At 39.3% G+C, this 16,777-nt stretch overlaps 3 protein-coding genes across 4 annotated transcripts; 2 read left to right on the top strand and 1 right to left on the bottom strand.

Moving 5' to 3' along the window:
• Nucleotides 1-59: 59 nt before the first annotated feature.
• sf3a2 (splicing factor 3a, subunit 2) lies at nucleotides 60-3,023 on the bottom strand. Its single transcript, XM_026375021.1, has 8 exons — nucleotides 2,925-3,023; nucleotides 1,891-2,175; nucleotides 1,752-1,798; nucleotides 1,476-1,585; nucleotides 1,320-1,369; nucleotides 907-1,047; nucleotides 757-825; nucleotides 60-648 (listed from the first exon to the last, which is right to left on the bottom strand). Exons 2-8 carry the CDS (start codon nucleotides 2,086-2,088, stop codon nucleotides 373-375), a joined length of 891 nt encoding a protein of 296 aa, XP_026230806.1. The 5' UTR covers nucleotides 2,089-2,175; nucleotides 2,925-3,023; the 3' UTR covers nucleotides 60-372.
• Nucleotides 3,024-3,964: 941 nt separating this feature from the next.
• On the top strand, nucleotides 3,965-7,530 carry plekhj1 (pleckstrin homology domain containing, family J member 1). 2 transcript variants are annotated; one of them, XM_026375024.2, is made up of 7 exons: nucleotides 3,966-4,152; nucleotides 4,267-4,393; nucleotides 4,582-4,649; nucleotides 4,781-4,847; nucleotides 5,187-5,277; nucleotides 5,822-5,885; nucleotides 6,329-7,530. In XM_026375024.2, exons 2-7 carry the CDS (start codon nucleotides 4,300-4,302, stop codon nucleotides 6,419-6,421), a joined length of 477 nt encoding a protein of 158 aa, XP_026230809.1. In that variant the 5' UTR covers nucleotides 3,966-4,152; nucleotides 4,267-4,299; the 3' UTR covers nucleotides 6,422-7,530. The 2 variants fall into 2 exon arrangements, with proteins under 2 accessions (XP_033182371.1, XP_026230809.1); XM_033326480.1 differs by having other exon boundaries at nucleotides 3,965-4,393.
• Nucleotides 7,531-7,993: 463 nt separating this feature from the next.
• On the top strand, nucleotides 7,994-16,481 carry LOC113172409 (fizzy-related protein homolog). The gene is made up of 14 exons (XM_026375366.2): nucleotides 7,994-8,150; nucleotides 9,235-9,308; nucleotides 9,822-9,950; nucleotides 10,126-10,189; nucleotides 10,708-10,838; nucleotides 10,937-11,022; nucleotides 11,117-11,300; nucleotides 11,526-11,591; nucleotides 12,033-12,135; nucleotides 12,270-12,454; nucleotides 12,576-12,809; nucleotides 13,420-13,524; nucleotides 14,772-14,864; nucleotides 14,978-16,481. The coding sequence occupies exons 2-14, from the start codon at nucleotides 9,240-9,242 to the stop codon at nucleotides 15,017-15,019; spliced, it is 1,491 nt and encodes a 496-aa protein (XP_026231151.1). The 5' UTR covers nucleotides 7,994-8,150; nucleotides 9,235-9,239; the 3' UTR covers nucleotides 15,020-16,481.
• The last annotated feature ends 296 nt before the right edge of the window (nucleotides 16,482-16,777 follow it).

Here is a 16,777-nt window from a genome sequence, read left to right on the forward strand (position 1 = left end):
AATAAATCTGTCTGTGTGTGTGGTGCTGTTTTAAAATCAAAGACTTTAGAATGCAAATATTTCTCTCTCCGCAAAATTTAATTACAAAAACAGAATCCTAAAAGATGAGCCATTTTCAGTCATAGCTCATATCCTGAATCTTAGCATTTATATAAAACTGTGTGGTCGTATGTATATTGCCGCAATAGCGGACTGTCCTGCACATTGACATAATCCAAAATAATGTATAAAATCTAAGTGTGGAAACATCATGTAAAGAAATGATAAAACTGAACATAGCTACAGTACTTTAAGGGCATGAGCACTGTAGACACACAGGACAGTATGAATGCAGACTAAGAAACAAAGCAATCAAAATCCACTACTATGGTATCAATTATTAGACATTGAAAGACCGTCAGGGGGTGGTGGCCTCATTGGCATAGGGGGCATTGGCATCTGAGGGGGCATTTGGGGGGCGCCCGGTGCACCAGGTGGGAGAGGGGGGACAGGCATTCCACCTGGTGGGGGAGGGGGAAGACTGTCATTTGGTGGGCGAGGTCCAATTCCACTCATAAGGGGTGGAGGGCGCTTCACAGCTGCAGGAGGTGCTGGACCGCTGGACTGAGAAATAGGTTTCTCCATTTTGAAGTGAAACTGCAAGAAGAACTGGGAGAAGACAAACAAAAGATGGATTAAATCACACAGTTAGTGTTTTCAAAATAAAATTCCTAGGCTTTCTGGTAACAAATTTCAACCAAATTATCAGTACCGTACCTGTTTAGTTTCTCTGTTCCAGTGCGTCCAGAATCGGTTTTCTGCTTTATCTATTTCTCTACTAGGAACCTAAAATAACAAAAATGTCCATGTCAAAGCAAGAAAAAAAACACAATATGAAAATGAAATCAAACTGCAGCTATAACTCACCTTGAAAGCAATAGTCTCGTATGGCTCTGCAGCCAGTAGAAGGTACTGCCAGCGACGATCAGGGGGCTCAATGCGCTGTTCGTAAGCAGACATGAAACGATGTCTGGGCCCGATTCCTTCAGCAATCTCTGGGTAGTCGATCTTTTAAACAGAAAAGTGAAAAACAGAAAGTTTAAAGAGTAGTTTTTTAAGAGGTACAGTGAATCTTCCCTGCAGAGAACTCATCACTGCCACAGGGATATAACAGTTTGCTCCATGCTGCTTAGAATTCTGTGACCCCAGCAGTATACGCAAAGCTCAAACTTTTCAAGTTTCTACAAAAGCCATAAATGGAGCTATAATGTAATTATAACAATAAATAAATAAATACAATTTTAAAAAACTACATATTTTACACAGGGTTTTCTACTAACCTGGAAAAGTAAAGACTGCTGTCCAGTCTCTGGGTCTCTTTGTTTGGTTACTATAAATAAAAGAAATATATACACCATATATTAAAATAGAATACTTTTTCAGTGAAGTCACTTTCACAATAAACTAAATGGTGTCTCCACTGTTGCACTCCCTACCTTTGTATCCTGGGCGACCAATTTTGACAAACTTCTTGACCTCAACTTTTACTTTCGCTGGAGCTGGCTGAGCAGGAGCTTCTTTTGCCTCTTTGGCCACTCTCCGTGCTCTGAAATAAACAAATTATTTAACAGGCTTTTTACTTGGTCTGTGAGGTATTGCAAGTCACTTGAAATTAACATGACCACTACTACTATGGGAGTGAGCAAGAAAAAGCAACAGCCCCTGCATTTCCATGTGAGACATCTTAGTTTAAAGGTGAGATGTAGACTTACAAGTTGGTCTGATGTTTCTTTCCTTGGGTGTGAGCTAAGTAGCTGCCCTGGAATGCAGAGAAGAGTTGGTTTGTAATCTTCCACTTTAACATCCTCAAACAAGAAATGACAATGAATTCAGACAAAACAATTTGCTCACCTCATTGTTATGAAGTGTCAGACAAAGTTTGCACTCATATGATCCTAAATGATTCTTCATAAAATATGGATCTTTGTTGATGTCAATGGTCTCCAGGGCCAGCTGACGTAAACGCTCACGTCTATCACGATTACTCTCTGAGGCAGACGCCACCCCACCACTTCCCGTCTTTCCTCCTGCTCGATGCTGGAAATCCATCTTTGCAAAGTGATGGATTCAAACACGCTGACACACCGAACCCAGTCCAAACTGGACAGGTACTCAAAGTAGATCCTTTTGGATTACCTGGAGAAAACCAACCAACCAACCAACCAACCAACACACACACACACACACACACACACACACACACACACACACACACACACACACACAAATCATGGAAATAAATGATGATGTTACTGTTATTCCTGTATTAGAATAAATCCTTGGATTGTGACACGATAGTACATAGTAGAACCATGTGTGCAATCACACTACTAGTTATGCATACATAAACAATAAACACTACCGTGAGTGTGAAGCTGTACTAACAATGTATTTTTGCACATCAAATATGTTTATGTCCACATCATGTTCTTCATACACGTAGTAAAGCAGATTAAAGTCAGCTAATTCTTTATGCTAATGCATAGATATAAGCTACAGTATGTAAAGTAGTTAGCTGTTACACGTGTAACTATCTATCATGCTTGTAGGAAATCTGCCCAACTAATACAAAGTAAAGTTAAAAGGTAACAGCACAACCATGTATTTAGAAAATTAAATGCTTTACCGATAAGAGATCTCTACAAAACCCGGGAAGCTAAACTACGTTAGCATAACGTATTGCTAGCTATTGAGTACACAGTGACAATACTAATGCTAAGCTAACAGTGTTACCAGTTAGTAATAAATGACTTTTCAGAAATCTGAATGATCAGACTACAAATAAAACAGTGCCTGTCGCGTGTATGTTAAATGTTAGATACAATAAAAATGATAATTATAGTTTCTGAAATGTTATAAACTGTTTTTACTATCAAAACACTCACCAGCTCCACGACGTCGGGATCACGCCAACGTACATTTGCAGTGCGCATGCCCAAACATCTTCTTCCTCGGTTTCCAGAATGCCTCAACATTACCGCCACCTCCTGGACTGGGGAGGTTTTTTTCTGACCTAAATTAGGTCAAATGTTTATTAAATATTTCTTTAGATCCTATGTTTTCGTTCTTCGTGCATTAGCCACTGTCTTCACCACACATCCACCTTGTGTACTGACTTTTTGCTTGCAGATTTTATTTTCATCTTCTTTGAGTCTTCCACACATAAAACATCCGCCCATTTCTGTGTATTTATCTATGTTGTTAGCTTTACAATACTCTCTTGCCAGCTACCATTTCCTCTTGTGATTTGTGAAAACCTAAAATTTCCTTTCCTTTAAAAGACAGGTACACTGTAGTTTGCAGACACTGCTATGATGCTGGAGTCATCAATTCAACAGTTTGGTGCCTCATCAACAGTCACAATAAAATGTGGTTTATGATAGATATGGAAGAAAGGATTGGATTCACTTTGGTTCTGTTTGTCTCTTTGTGGTCAGTGTGAATATCTTTGTAGTTTTGAGTGTCTTTGCTATTCTAAGATTGAGCTTCCCAATTTAATAAGGGACAAAACAAATGTTCTGGGTGCTTGTACCTTGGACCACCAGGCATGCACCTGGTTGGACTGTACATCAATAACTAGAAGCAGCACATTTGGGTAAAAACAAGAATCACTTGTTAATCACAATTATTATGCTTTCACTTGTCCACTGTGATATTATTCTCTCATATGGTATATGTCCAACAAAAGCAGGTGTTTGTCTGTAAAATAATTACTACACCTAAATTTAAGTGTAGATGAGTGGACGCCGGCAGAAGTAGAGAACCTGGGAAAAAACAGTTTTTACCATTCTTAGTGTGGATTACTAGAGCAGAGCTGAGATGCTACTGAAATATGCAAACATTTTAGGATCATACTCGTATGGAGAACTGTTGAGACGCAAACAGCAGATGGCAGCACTGCGCCACTCCAGCGTCTGGTCTGCTTAAATAAACCGTAGAAGAAGAAAACCACCGTGTTCTCAGTGGGGAGTGTCGCTCGGTGTCACTGGACAAACGGAGTCCTCTGTGACGACAAGTCCGACACCGTCCTGTTTGTGTGACCGCATAAATGACCAGGCACACTCCGCCGCATTTGGAAAACATCAGATAACGAAGCAGCGGCCTGAATTTGAAGTATAGACGACCGAATTGCCGTTTCGTACTACGTTACTGCTGTTACTCCGTTGTCATGTTGTCGGTCGGGGAAATGTCTAAACAGACTAACTAAAGTGTCCTTGTGTCCGTCAGTCTTCAGCCGGTGTGTCTGCGTCAGTGACCGCGATGCGTTTCAACGAGAAAGAGCTGGTATCCCTGAGCCGGCAGCCCTCAGAGATGGCAGCTGAAATGGGGATGCGAGGACCCAAGAAAGGAGACGGTAACTCCCCTCATATTTACCACTGATACTGCTGTTATCACACCTACTTCCGTTTCCCGCAAGTTGGGCTAATGTTGTGATCAGCAACCAACAGATGTAGTCCTTCTTCAGCTGTGACAACAGTACTGCACTGTGTCTCACTGTTGTGAAGACAGAGCTGCATCTCTGTTCCCTTTTTGTTGTTGTAGTTGTCAAGAAGAGGCTGGTGAAACTTGTCGTTAACTTCCTCTTCTACTTCCGGACTGATGAGGAGGAGGTCAGTGTAACCACTGTATACTGCATTTATTGTCACAATATTTTTACCAAAGTAATCATTGTCCATTTAATTAATTTTAAGTATAAAAAAAAATCTAAGTGTATGTGCATAATATCACATTTGTTTGGTAGCCAATTGGAGCTTTGCTGTTGGAGCAGTGCCGGGTGGAGAGAGAGGACAGCCAGAGCTTCACCATCGGTGAGCTACAACATCCTCAGAACTACAGCCTCAAATCACATTCAGTGAAAAAACCCTCTCACCTGTGGACTAGTTTCATTTTCTCAAAGTCAGAGAAGATGTGTGAATATAACAAAACCCATTACTTATAAATCGGTCAAGATTTTCAGTCACCCAGGGGAAGTTATCTGGAAGTTGTAGGTTAGTTGTTAGGTTGAAAACATTTAGCTACAGTTATATTACAGTTAGTGTAATACACATTATAAATGTATATTACAATACCTGTTTGTGTATTTACATGATGTGTTTCACTTTAACTTCCATTTAATTTCAGATTAACTCTGTTTCATCTGATTGCAGCATTTTTGGATGAAGCAGAGAGGAAGTATTTGTTTGAGTGTGACTCCGAAGAGCAGTGTGGGGAATGGATAGACTCTATTATCAAAGCCAGGTAGGACTCTTCTCTAATACTTTTCTTATATTACATGACTTGGCAGTAACTGGCGTTTTACTGAGTAACTCATTTTGAGAAACATTTCTATTAAATATAAGTGATAATATTAAATTGAATCAATTTAATCATTACATTATCATTATAAACAGCATTTTGAGTTCTGTAGCTATACATGTCATAATGCAGCATAGGGACCTTATGATCTGTAATATTTTGACATTTTGAGGAATAAATTATGTATGTAAAGACTAAGTAAAAAAAATAATGGAAAAAATGCAATTGCAGCTTTTACTGATACATAAAAAGGAAGAGTCTGATATATAACACAATACTAACATCACAGTTTTGTAAATGCTTGGTGCTTTGTTAAAACATTAGATAGAACCAAACCTTTACCTACAAACATATGCACTTAGCATATGATCATTCAGTAATCTAGAATAAAAAACAAAGGGTGGTGTGTCTGTATTGTTTGAATGCAAACAGTATTTATTGAATACTGTTTACCGTTTTAACCTGAATGTCATCTCCTGTCTTACAGTTATGAGTTCATGAGGAAGAACCTGATATTCTATCGAACAGAAATCCACAGGCTCACTGGCAAGGTGAGAGATCCTACACAGCAGCATGCCAGTGCAGTAAATGTCACACATATGGTGCCTCTATTCAGCACTGTCATGCCATAGGAAGAGTTGTGTGAATTACACTGATGGTGTGTGTGTCAAGCTTGAGCAGTCAGCTTCACCAGAAAATAGACAAGGTTTGAGTAGCTTAAGTTTTGTTTGGTCATTATTGTACAAAAGCATGTGAACTGTACACAGGAGAGGTTGGTTAATACTGTTTTTGCCCCCAACACAATTCTGCACCCATTGAGGTAAATGGTAAACTATAACTAGTTGTTTGTTTAGCTTTGTGCTGGTGCGTGTGATTTCAGTGAACTATTCTTTACTATAAAGATTCAGTCTGATTCAATAAGAGGTAATTTGCACTGTATATACAAAATTTTTGTTTTCATACAGTAGGTATTCATTATCTGCTTTTTCTGCAGGACCCCTTGGAGCAGTACGGTATATCAGATGAAACCCGCTTCCAGGTCAGCAACGGGCTGCAACTCATGCCTAGAGATACCTCCTCCCTGTAGCACTCTACACTGTGTTGATGGCCATGGCATTATCCTTTACACTCAAGACATTTAGATTTTAACTGCTTTTAATGTATTTAGTGCGGCCCCATACTGATGATGTAGCAGGATATTGGTGACGATGGAAAGCGATAGTGATAGTGGTTCCTGTTTCATTGTGAGTCGTTACAGGTATCATGGGGCTGCAAACAACACTGTTTCTGTTTAGGATATTTTAGATGCCATTTTATGTATCATTTTCTAACCTTTCCTGAAGTATCTCTGTCAATTGTGATTATACTATGTTTCTACTGGACATGCTGTATGTTTAGACAATGCGATTTTGAGAGCCACTTGTTGTCCTTGAGTTGTAGATTTGGGGGAAAATGCCTTTCTTTCACTAAGTTTGAAATCAACATGACTGTGCAGAATGTTTATACTTTTTGTGTGAACTTATGTCGCAAGACAGTTCTGCTTATTAGATACAATGCAGGATTTATAATACCTGAAGCAGTATTTTCTGTTCTCATTTGAACTGCATCTCCCCCTTGTTCAGCTGAGTTGAGCCACACTTTTTATTTTTATTTTTTTGCTTGAGAGAAAGATTATTTTTTGTTATCACATTGTATATTTATCATCTAAAGCATTTAGTATATTTAGTTTCAAAAACTGCTTTTGCACAGATTACTTAACTCGGGGGGGGGTTATTCGACTTTCATACTTGTATACACTTTTATTAGACTTTTACTTGAACCTGCTGAATATTTTCGGTGGCACTTTGAATTAGATTCTTTCAATAAGCTGTTGGACCAGTTTGGGAAACCAGGCACTTAACATTACACCAATCTATTGTTTCTCTTGTTTAACTATAACACTTAGTAACTGCAGCTAATTGTGAGGTCAAATATTGCTCTACAACCACATTTCACCATATGGCAGCACTGTATCCTGCAAATATTTATTATAGCAGTGAAGAGTCTACCCACAAAGAGATGCCATTGAATGTGTCTTCCTTTTGAAAATGTTGCACATTGAATGTTTTAAATCTATTTTTACGTAATGAGTTATTTGTCACTGTCATTCCTTTCTTTCTTTCTTTTTTACTAATAAAACCATTTGAAGAAACTGTACATTCACGCTGCATGTTATCTGTCAACCAATACATTTAATATCAAAATAGTATTTTTAAATGTGTGTATTTTAAAACTCATTGTGCAAAGCAATAGATGTATTAGCCTCAATACATTGAAATGAATGACCAAACAGCTCAGATAATAAAGTCTGAAAATATGTTTTTACATTTTGTAATGGGTGAGTGGTGATTGACGTTAGCTACATCTTGTTTTGAGATGTTTTCCTCTGCTCTATCAGAACGACATGTCTCTTTTTAATGCTTGTGCTATGGCACTTCACTTTATTTCGCCTGTTGATAATGTTAGTTTCACTCATTTGTCGTGATTTGCACTTGTTTGTGTGGATGGTTTCAGAGACCTCACGCATCAGGCTGCTGTTTGGAGGGAGACACGTTTCCTTAGCAACGCGAAATGTGTGATTCAAAAACAGCAACGTCAGATCTTTCCCGTGGTGCTTTGCGAGCCCCAAATTGAACGCTCGGCAAAAGAAAACATTTGTATCTTGTAAGCTCTGTTAAAGAGAGTAAAACGCACAAAACAAAGCATTTCGACTGGAATTGACGCTGTTAAGGAAAATATCTCAACGGTGCGCAACGGACAGAGCTTATCGGGGGGTGGTAGGTATTAATTTACATTGTGGATTGTCAACAAACAATGTTGCTAATACATTAGCCGGTAAGCTAGCGTACCTTACGTTAGGTCAACCAGCTGAGCTAGCGTTAGCATCAGGGTAGCTTTGTATGGTGGGTGAAGGAATTATTAGATTTCTTTTGTTCCTTTACTGCGTAACGATTGCACATTCATGAAAACCGCTATGATGGTTGTTTTTGTTTTACGATACCAACAAGGAAATCTATGCTGTTTTAATGCTTTTAAAGTGATAGATTGCTAGTTTTCACAAATATCGTTTAGCGTTGGTGTTGTTAGCAGGAAACTGAGCCCACCCGCAGCTGCTAATGTGTAACTATATCACTAGTGTCATTGTGATTTACTAACAGATTTCCGCCTAATTAAATAGAATAGGTTAACAACTTAAGTTGTATTTAAAGTAGTTAAGACTATGGGTATCAACAGTTTGTTTGACAATAGCTTGTTTTGACAAGTCTATTACTAACATATCCTGAAGTTGACTGCAAAGTTTGCCTTTTTTTGTAATCATTCAGTTTAGTTAAATGTAACGGACATGTACTCAATAGTTGTTACTGTCTTTGTCCAGTAAGTGGAATGTATTACTGGTTACTGTGATACAGATTTTCTAGGATTTTACCTTTAAATTTACCAGCTGAAAATTAGCAACTTAATTAATTTCTTGGTTAATTTCATTTAGATTTTCCAACTTGATACATGTGAACATTTACTGCTTTTCTCTGTTTCATTTTGTTCTAAATAGAATATCTTAGAGTTTTGGATGGTTCAGTTTTAAACACTAGCACATGTATTGAAAGTAATCTTATGGCTTACGTTGATAATCAGTCATTTTATTAGACTTAGCTGTCAGTATAATAAGACTACACTAGAAGTGTTTTAATGTTGAGCTTTATAGTCTATATTATTATATATCTAAAAATGACAGATCAGACAAAATACCAAAAGAAGTTGGTAAGATGAAGAGAGTATTAGACTGTTACTCATTTGCCATCTGACATCCAAAAGATTGGCATGATTTTGTGATTGTGTTGATCAGTCTTATCCTGTTTTCAGGAATCATGGATCAGGACTATGAGTGCAGACTGCTCCGGCAGATCAACATCCAAAATGAGAATGCAAGCCCCATAGTAAGTAAATGTTACACACACTTGTATATTTCTCTATTTATGCCCCAGTGCTTGTGTATAAGAGCTGTATCTTCACTTTAATTAAAAATGAACATACATTGTAGTATTTAGCCAAGAGGTCAAGAGTGGAATTGTACAACTAGCACGATTAGCTCATTTTGGTGACTATAGTATGAGGACAGTCTATCCCAAAGAGAATTAGAAACTTAACTAGAAAAAATGCTTACTATGGGCAGAGAAGGTGTTACTCTCAATGTGTGGGAAGAATAATTGTTGTAACAGGCCAGTCTCTTACATTTGACGATGTCACTAGTGTTGAATGAAAACAAGACCTTACCGGCCAAATGACTGGGTTTTGTGAATGTCACCTGCTGTTGTTAACACGTCAAACAAATGCACCATCTGCCACCTAAATTATCTTCCTGTTGTATCAAGTTTTCAAATCAATGTCCAATTCCTGTTTGTGTTTGTTCTCCAGTCAAAAATTACTTTCTCTTCTCCTCCCTCTTGTAGAAAGCTGTAGGAGCGGTGAGAGCTTTGACACCCACCAGCTCCCCCCTGTCCTCCCCTAGCAAGCATGGTGATCGCTTTATTCCCTCCCGCGCCGGCGCCAACTGGAGTGTCAACTTCCACCGCATCAATGTGAGTCTGCTGCACTACACTAAGGACTTCACTATTATTCTACCAATGATACTGTGTTCACAAGTGGTGATATATAGTTTATAAGGAAACATTATGTAGCTCAATTGTTGAATTTTTAAATTGTTGCAAATTTTGGCTGATAACGGTCATTTGTTTATTTCATGTTCTCACACAGGAAATTGAAAAGTCGCACAATCAAAATAGGAAAACCAAAGATGGCACAACAGACAGCAATAAAGGTAGTCGGTGCACACTGTGATTGGATAAAATTCAGTTCTGATCCTGGTGGAAAGATTACTTTTTCTTTTTACTGCAGACATTTTAACTCTCAACTGTCTCTGGCAGTTGTCAATGTAAGGCTGTTTCATATTTGAGTGATGGCACACTTACATTATCATTACGTTATCACTCACATCATAATAGTGATGTATTGTGACAATGTAATTCTGAGCTCCAAAGACAGACACTCTTTTTAGCCTAGTATAAGCTTTCCCCTTTTGCAGCTCATTTCTATGGGATTCTCTTGCTCTGGCTCCAATCAAACCTTATAATATGACCTTCTCCTATTTACTAAGCCTGGACTGGCTTGTGGAAACTGGAGATAAGGACTAAACAAACCTTAGTAAAAAAAATTCTCCCTGGTCTTTAGAGATCTGAGCAAGCAAGAGCTAAGAAAATGCAAGGGAGCACAGTGTTTGAACTTAATCTTTTCATCAGCCTGGTTTGATTTCCCCTTTGTCTCTCCTTCTGCCTTTAGCGGATGGTCTGGCTTACTCGGCTCTGCTAAAGAATGAATTGTTAGGAGCGGGCATCGAGAAAGTCCAGGACCCACAGTCAGAAGACCGCCGTCTGCAGCCGTCTACCCCTGCCAAGAGGAGTCTTTTTAGTGTAATTACAGTCACCACATCTGTAACTTTGAATTTATGACTTTTTAAGTCTTTTTTTTTTGTTGTTGTATTAGTAGTAATGTGTTTGTCTTGTTTTAGTATTCTGTGAGTACTAAGAGAGCTCTGCCAGAAGAAGATGGTAATACAGTCTCTCCATATTCTCTGTCACCTGTCAGTAGCAACAGGTAATGCATTTTCAGTCCTACTCATTAAATGTTATTTCCTTAATCGTGGAAAAGTGTTATTGTATTAGTTGCTAAATTGTACTGTGTATTACAGCCAGAAACTGCTACGATCGCCAAGAAAACCCACTCGCAAAATATCCAAAATTCCTTTCAAAGTACTTGATGCTCCCGAGCTCCAGGACGACTTCTACCTCAACCTAGTGGACTGGTCCTCCCTGAATGTGCTCAGTGTTGGACTGGGAACCTGCGTCTACTTGTGGAGTGCCTGCACTAGTCAGGTGTGTGTGCATGGGTATTAACTGAATAAACAGGGCAAACCAAAGAGCCTCAAGCAGAGGCGATCTATTGATTTAGGATTATTTTAATTTCTCTGTATCTAATCTGTCAGTTAAAGCTTTCACATATGGTTCTTTTCATCTATATTTTAACTAAAGGACCCAAAGGGTCTATTTGAACTGTCCCAGTCCCATGTTGACCTGTATTTTTCCTCTCAACCTCTTTAGGTGACACGTCTATGTGATCTTTCTGTAGAAGGAGACTCAGTAACGTCAGTCGGCTGGTCAGAGCGGGTACGTTGTTGTTGTATTTTTTATCCATTATGATCGAGGGTTTACTAGTGCTGCATTTGGTAGAGTGGTCGCCAACCATAGGGCCGGTGATTTGCAACCAGACTCCTCCTGCCCAGATGCTGAAGTGTGGACAAAGCACTGAGCCCAGAGAATGTTGTACATCCAGCCTAAAAAGAGCCTTACTTACATAAAAAAAAACATGCCACATTTAAGGTAACGCCCAAAGAGAGCTTGCACAAAAACTACATTTATTTTTACTGATACAACAAGGAGGAGTCGACAGTCACTCAGAGACATATTTAGTACTTGACAGTTTGTATAATTTTGATTGAAGATTTAGTGTGTGGGCTCAGTTTCAGCCTTCACAAATGCCTGTTTTTGTTTTTGTATTATGCTGTTTAAAGTCTTCACTGACTAGTGAAGTGCTCTGCCTACATTTAGGGTAACCTGGTTGCCGTGGGGACTCATAAAGGCTATGTACAGATCTGGGATGCAGCAGCAGGAAAAAAGCTTTCTGTGCTAGAAGGACACACAGCCAGAGTGGGTGAGTTGAGAGTATAGAAAAACAGAGACAGTTGCAGTAGTAGAAATATTACAGTCGTCCGTTTTTACGCAGTTGTTTAGAAACAGTTGCTAAATTATCTTTCCTTCATTCTGCCCTTCCTCGTATTCTGCCAGGTGCATTGGCATGGAATGCAGACCAGCTGTCGTCTGGGAGCCGTGATCGCGTGATCCTGCAGCGGGACATCAGAGCCCCGCCTCTCCAGTCAGAACGCCGTCTCCAAGGACACAGACAGGAAGTCTGTGGGCTCAAGTGGAGCACAGACCACCAGCTGCTAGCTTCAGGTGGAAATGATAACAAGGTATGCAGACTGAGAATCTCAACGGTATGTCTGTCAGCTGCAAGTCTGTGCTAGGATAACTTTTCCATAAAACATGCACAAACTTAATTCCCTTTATCTTCTTCCTTCCCACTGTCTGTAGCTGCTTGTATGGAACCACTCGAGCGTCCTCCCAGTGCAGCAATACACAGAACACTTGGCTGCAGTGAAGGCCATCGCCTGGTCTCCCCACCAGCATGGTCTGCTCGCCTCCGGAGGCGGAACAGCCGACCGCTGCATCCGCTTTTGGAATACTCTGACTGGCCAGCCACTGCAGTGCACTGACACCGGCTCACAGGTCTGCAACCTGGCCTGGTCCAAGCACACAAATGAACTGGTGAGTTACCTGAAGTCTGTTTTGTAGATGGTGCTGATGTAGTAGAAGTACAACAATGCTAAATGTTTTATAAAAGCAGGGTGTGTGTGCAGTGAACCATGTAGGAATTGGTTGTTGACTTTATTACCTGTAGTCCTATAAGAAGCTGTGGCCTACATCCAGCAGGGGTCCTTCCGCTTACCTTTCCTTTGCCCTGTACCTTGTATCTCACCTGTAAGAGGCTTTGGATAAAAGCCAAACGACCAAATGTAAATGTAAGAAGATTTATTGCTGTACCTACAGCAGTTCATGTTATAATATATCTCTTTCCCCATGTTTCTGGTCATGGGGAAAGAGATATGATAAGATAAGAGAGTGTGTGACATGAAACAAAAGTCCCCAGTGGGCCTTGAGCCAGGGATGTTGTAGTTACATGTGCAATAACCATTAGGATACCAGCGGGCTCCAATCTTGTTTGTAATTTTTTAGCTGAGTTATGCTAAACATTCTGTGCTAAACAGTCTCTATAGTGTAAGTATGAAGAAGTGTCAACAAAGCTTAAATAAGCACATAAACTGACAATGTTCTGCTAAGTCTCACATGGTAAATCTATGGCGTTATTTTCCTACAGGTCAGCACACATGGATATTCCCAAAACCAGATCCTGGTGTGGAAGTATCCCTCTCTAACACAAGTGGCCAAACTTACAGGACATTCCTACAGAGTACTCTACCTGGTGAGTATATGCTGCAGCCAAAAGGAGGCACTAAAAGCACAACTGGAAAATAAAACAAAAAATAGAGCTATAACCCAAATTCTGCATGCTCACTTTAACTTTCAAATTTAGTGTTATTGTTATTCTTCCACTTAATTTACTTTTTTTGCAACTAAATAAATGAACTGCAGTTTCCTGGTTTGCTGCATCAGTTGGTCATGAACCACATTTCTGAGGTGATAGTTCTCTGAAGACTAGCCATAGTAATGGCTCACATCAGCTGATGCTGCTTGTCAATCGCACACCACATGTTTTCACATTTGCACTCCAGAGGATCCGCTCTGTACATTTTTCAGACTTGTGCGTTCACACATGCAGCACACAGCAGGAGAAAGTCTGGGTGACATACGTTTCCACTCAGGGAAATAGTCCATTTGATTACGGTGTGGGGGGTGGTCGCTGTGCAGAGCGTGGAGGAGGAATGATGTGACACCAAAAGTACACTGTGGAAATCAACTGTGTTTTATTTACAGCGCATCAGTAGAGCAAGTCCCATGATTAGAAACAACACTTTATGTTTATAACTCCAGTTTCCTGAAGGAAAGACGAGCGATCCAACAACAGAATTTTTTATTTTATTTATTTTTTAACTCCTACACTTTCTGATGTTGTGCTGAGCTGACCGTCTGAAAGGAAACACCTCCAGAATAGTCTGGATTCCTGATTACCTGCTGTGCTCACATGGACATTACATAGACTTGTAATGTCCACTGTACTAGGGGACTCGCAGGATAAAGTCCGTAATCTTCGAACTGTATAACTCAGACCTTTGTGTTTCCACATGCAGCTCACCCGAGTAAAGTCCGTACATGTTCAGGGTGTCATTGCATATGTGAAAGGAGCTTACGTTTAAAGGGCATGTTGAACACAGCAATAATTGATCATGTCTTTGTTTTGTTGTTGTTTGTTTATAGCTGTGACTTTGGTGAAGATCAATTGCACTTCTTAGTTAATCTTGCTACTGTTTGTAGGACCAGGAAACGGAGTCAATTAGCCATATCATTTCTGGATGTTTTTGAATTATTAAGCAACCATGATCAACATCTGGCTGTGACACGCTCCACAATGGCAGGAGACTGAAACTAATAAAAATCATAACCTTTGACTAACTCTCAGAATAACAACATCAACAGACAACAACAGAATACTCATGATTACACAGTGGTAAAATAATGTATATTCAGTGTATGATAATGATTTATGTGCAGGCCATGTCTCCTGATGGAGAGGCCATAGTGACAGGGGCTGGAGATGAAACGCTTCGGTTCTGGAACGTCTTTAGCAAAATGAGATCCACTAAGGTATTTATGCTCCTTGTTCTTTGTATTTAGGGATTAGGGCAAATTTTTCTGGTGCACATTTCTTGGTGGTCTCTGTCTTATCATCCTCTCTTACTTTTTCCTTCCTCTTTTAGGAATCTGTGTCCGTGTTGAACCTCTTCACCAGGATCCGGTAGTAAACACCCCTCTGTACTGCAAGGGAATAAAGACAGGAAGGGAAATCGTCTTTGCATGTATCAACCTGTGAATGGGTCCCTTCTTTGAGTATTCACCTCAGAAGTCGACAGAGGGCCACCCCTCAATTGCCCTTAGTTTAGTTTAGCCAATTTGTAGCTGGAGGTGGAAGAAGTGGAAGAGGCCTGAGTGTTGACGGCAGAGGACATGCATACAGTACGTACAGTATTCCACTTCCTCCTGAACAATGGAGCTACTGCCTCATCCAACAGACCAGTGATCTCTACATTTTCGTGATAAGGCTTTGTTTACACACTGATGTTGTGCATACCTGCCAAATATTGAGTTTGTCCCTGTGATTGTCTATTTATTTTACTTAGTTTTCTTTTTTCTTTTTTTACATAATTTTACCATATCTTACTTACTGGTGTGTTTGGTTCAAATGGGGTAGATTTCCTTTTATATGTCACTGCAGGTTTTGGTCTGATCTGTGGAGTTTTTCGTTTTGTTCAGGTTTGCAGAAAAATCCTAGCTTCTCTTTTTGTATTAAGCTGAGGAGCAATAATGTTTCATGTATGCTGATAACACTTTACATAATCTTGTGCAAGATCTGTCGATGGTTTGGACGATTTGATCTGAACTTTTTTTTTTTTTTATCTGACATTAAGTTCATTTTAGTCTGATGACATTGAGCAGTATTGGAAAACTTTCTTTTATAATAAGAAGGAAAATCCTGTAATAGCATACTGCATATCTTAAAAACTCATAACACTGTACATTAGAAGGGTTGCTCACAAAAGTAGTTCAGATGAAAAGTAGGAGATTTTAATGTGGCTTGTGTGGAAGCTTTTCACTCCTCCTTTCCTCACTTTGCCCACAATCAAGCAGGACAAATTGAAATGAAAAATACTTTGACTTATCAGTGTAGTTTGAAACAGCTGCTAAAGCACACAGTCAAAACATTTGGGATTAAACCAGATGGTGTAATGCTGTTCTCTGCAGAGCCTCTTGCTTTGTGCTGTGCCTGCTAAGATATTCAAGCTCGGGGCACTTGTCTTTTGCTACTTCAGAGCATTTCTGTGTTTAACAGTCATGCTATTACCCTTTTTTATTTTTTGGTTTTTTTTTTTTTATCTAAAAAAAAAAAAAAAAGAATAATAATCTGCAGCATTTTCTCCCAGTTGTGATTTTTTTTTTCTTTCTCTGTTCGAGTGCTTGAGTCAACTAGCGTGCCACATTTAAGTGAATGCTATTTATTTGTGTTGTGAAACGTTCTTGTACAGAAATGGCATGTTTGTTTATTAATGTTTTCTGCAGAAAGCTGAAGGGCAGTTTTTACTGCTCGACTCTGTGGAAATTTCAAAATCAAGACTTTGCTGCCAACTTGAATTACATTAAGAATGTTAAAAAGACAAATATTTCTGTACTGAGTGATAATCAACAATTAAATGACCATATCTCATAGCTTATGTTGTTGCTGTTTTATTGTCCATGTAGTGGAGAGTTGACATCTGTAAAATCAGCTGCAGTCAAGTAAAAAGGGGAAATGGCAGTGTTACTTTCTAGTGGTAGCAAATCCATGTGTTAGACAATCTGTCAACACTTGGGGTTCAGTGTGTAGTACTCAACTCCAAGCCTATTGATTTAGCAATGACATAAATAGTTCAAAATGGCTCAGTAATAGATGTAGTTTTTTTAGTATATTGAACTTTTGTCTGTTCACACATTGATTCTCAGAATATTTCCTGTCACATGATGGA

Source organism: Anabas testudineus, chromosome 17, assembly GCF_900324465.2.
Source record: "Anabas testudineus chromosome 17, fAnaTes1.2, whole genome shotgun sequence".
NCBI classification, from domain to species: Eukaryota; Metazoa; Chordata; class Actinopteri; order Anabantiformes; family Anabantidae; genus Anabas; species Anabas testudineus.

Bases quoted from the DNA above. Each gene is read 5' to 3' on its own strand.
- plekhj1 (XM_033326480.1), top strand. From the start codon at position 4,300: ATGCGTTTCAACGAGAAAGAGCTGGTATCCCTGAGCCGGCAGCCCTCA. The intron at 4,650-4,780 runs GTCAGTGTAACC...TTTGTTTGGTAG, and splicing joins TCCGGACTGATGAGGAGGAG to CCAATTGGAGCTTTGCTGTT. The intron at 5,886-6,328 runs GTGAGAGATCCT...CTTTTTCTGCAG, and splicing joins TCCACAGGCTCACTGGCAAG to GACCCCTTGGAGCAGTACGG.
- sf3a2 (XM_026375021.1), bottom strand. From the start codon at position 2,088: ATGGATTTCCAGCATCGAGCAGGAGGAAAGACGGGAAGTGGTGGGGTG. The intron at 1,799-1,890 runs GTGAGCAAATTG...TCTGCATTCCAG, and splicing joins TGACACTTCATAACAATGAG to GGCAGCTACTTAGCTCACAC. The intron at 826-906 runs GTGAGTTATAGC...TTGTTATTTTAG, and splicing joins ACGAGACTATTGCTTTCAAG to GTTCCTAGTAGAGAAATAGA.
- LOC113172409 (XM_026375366.2), top strand. From the start codon at position 9,240: ATGGATCAGGACTATGAGTGCAGACTGCTCCGGCAGATCAACATCCAA. The intron at 11,023-11,116 runs GTAATGCATTTT...TGTGTATTACAG, and splicing joins TCACCTGTCAGTAGCAACAG to CCAGAAACTGCTACGATCGC. The intron at 12,810-13,419 runs GTGAGTTACCTG...ATTTTCCTACAG, and splicing joins CCAAGCACACAAATGAACTG to GTCAGCACACATGGATATTC.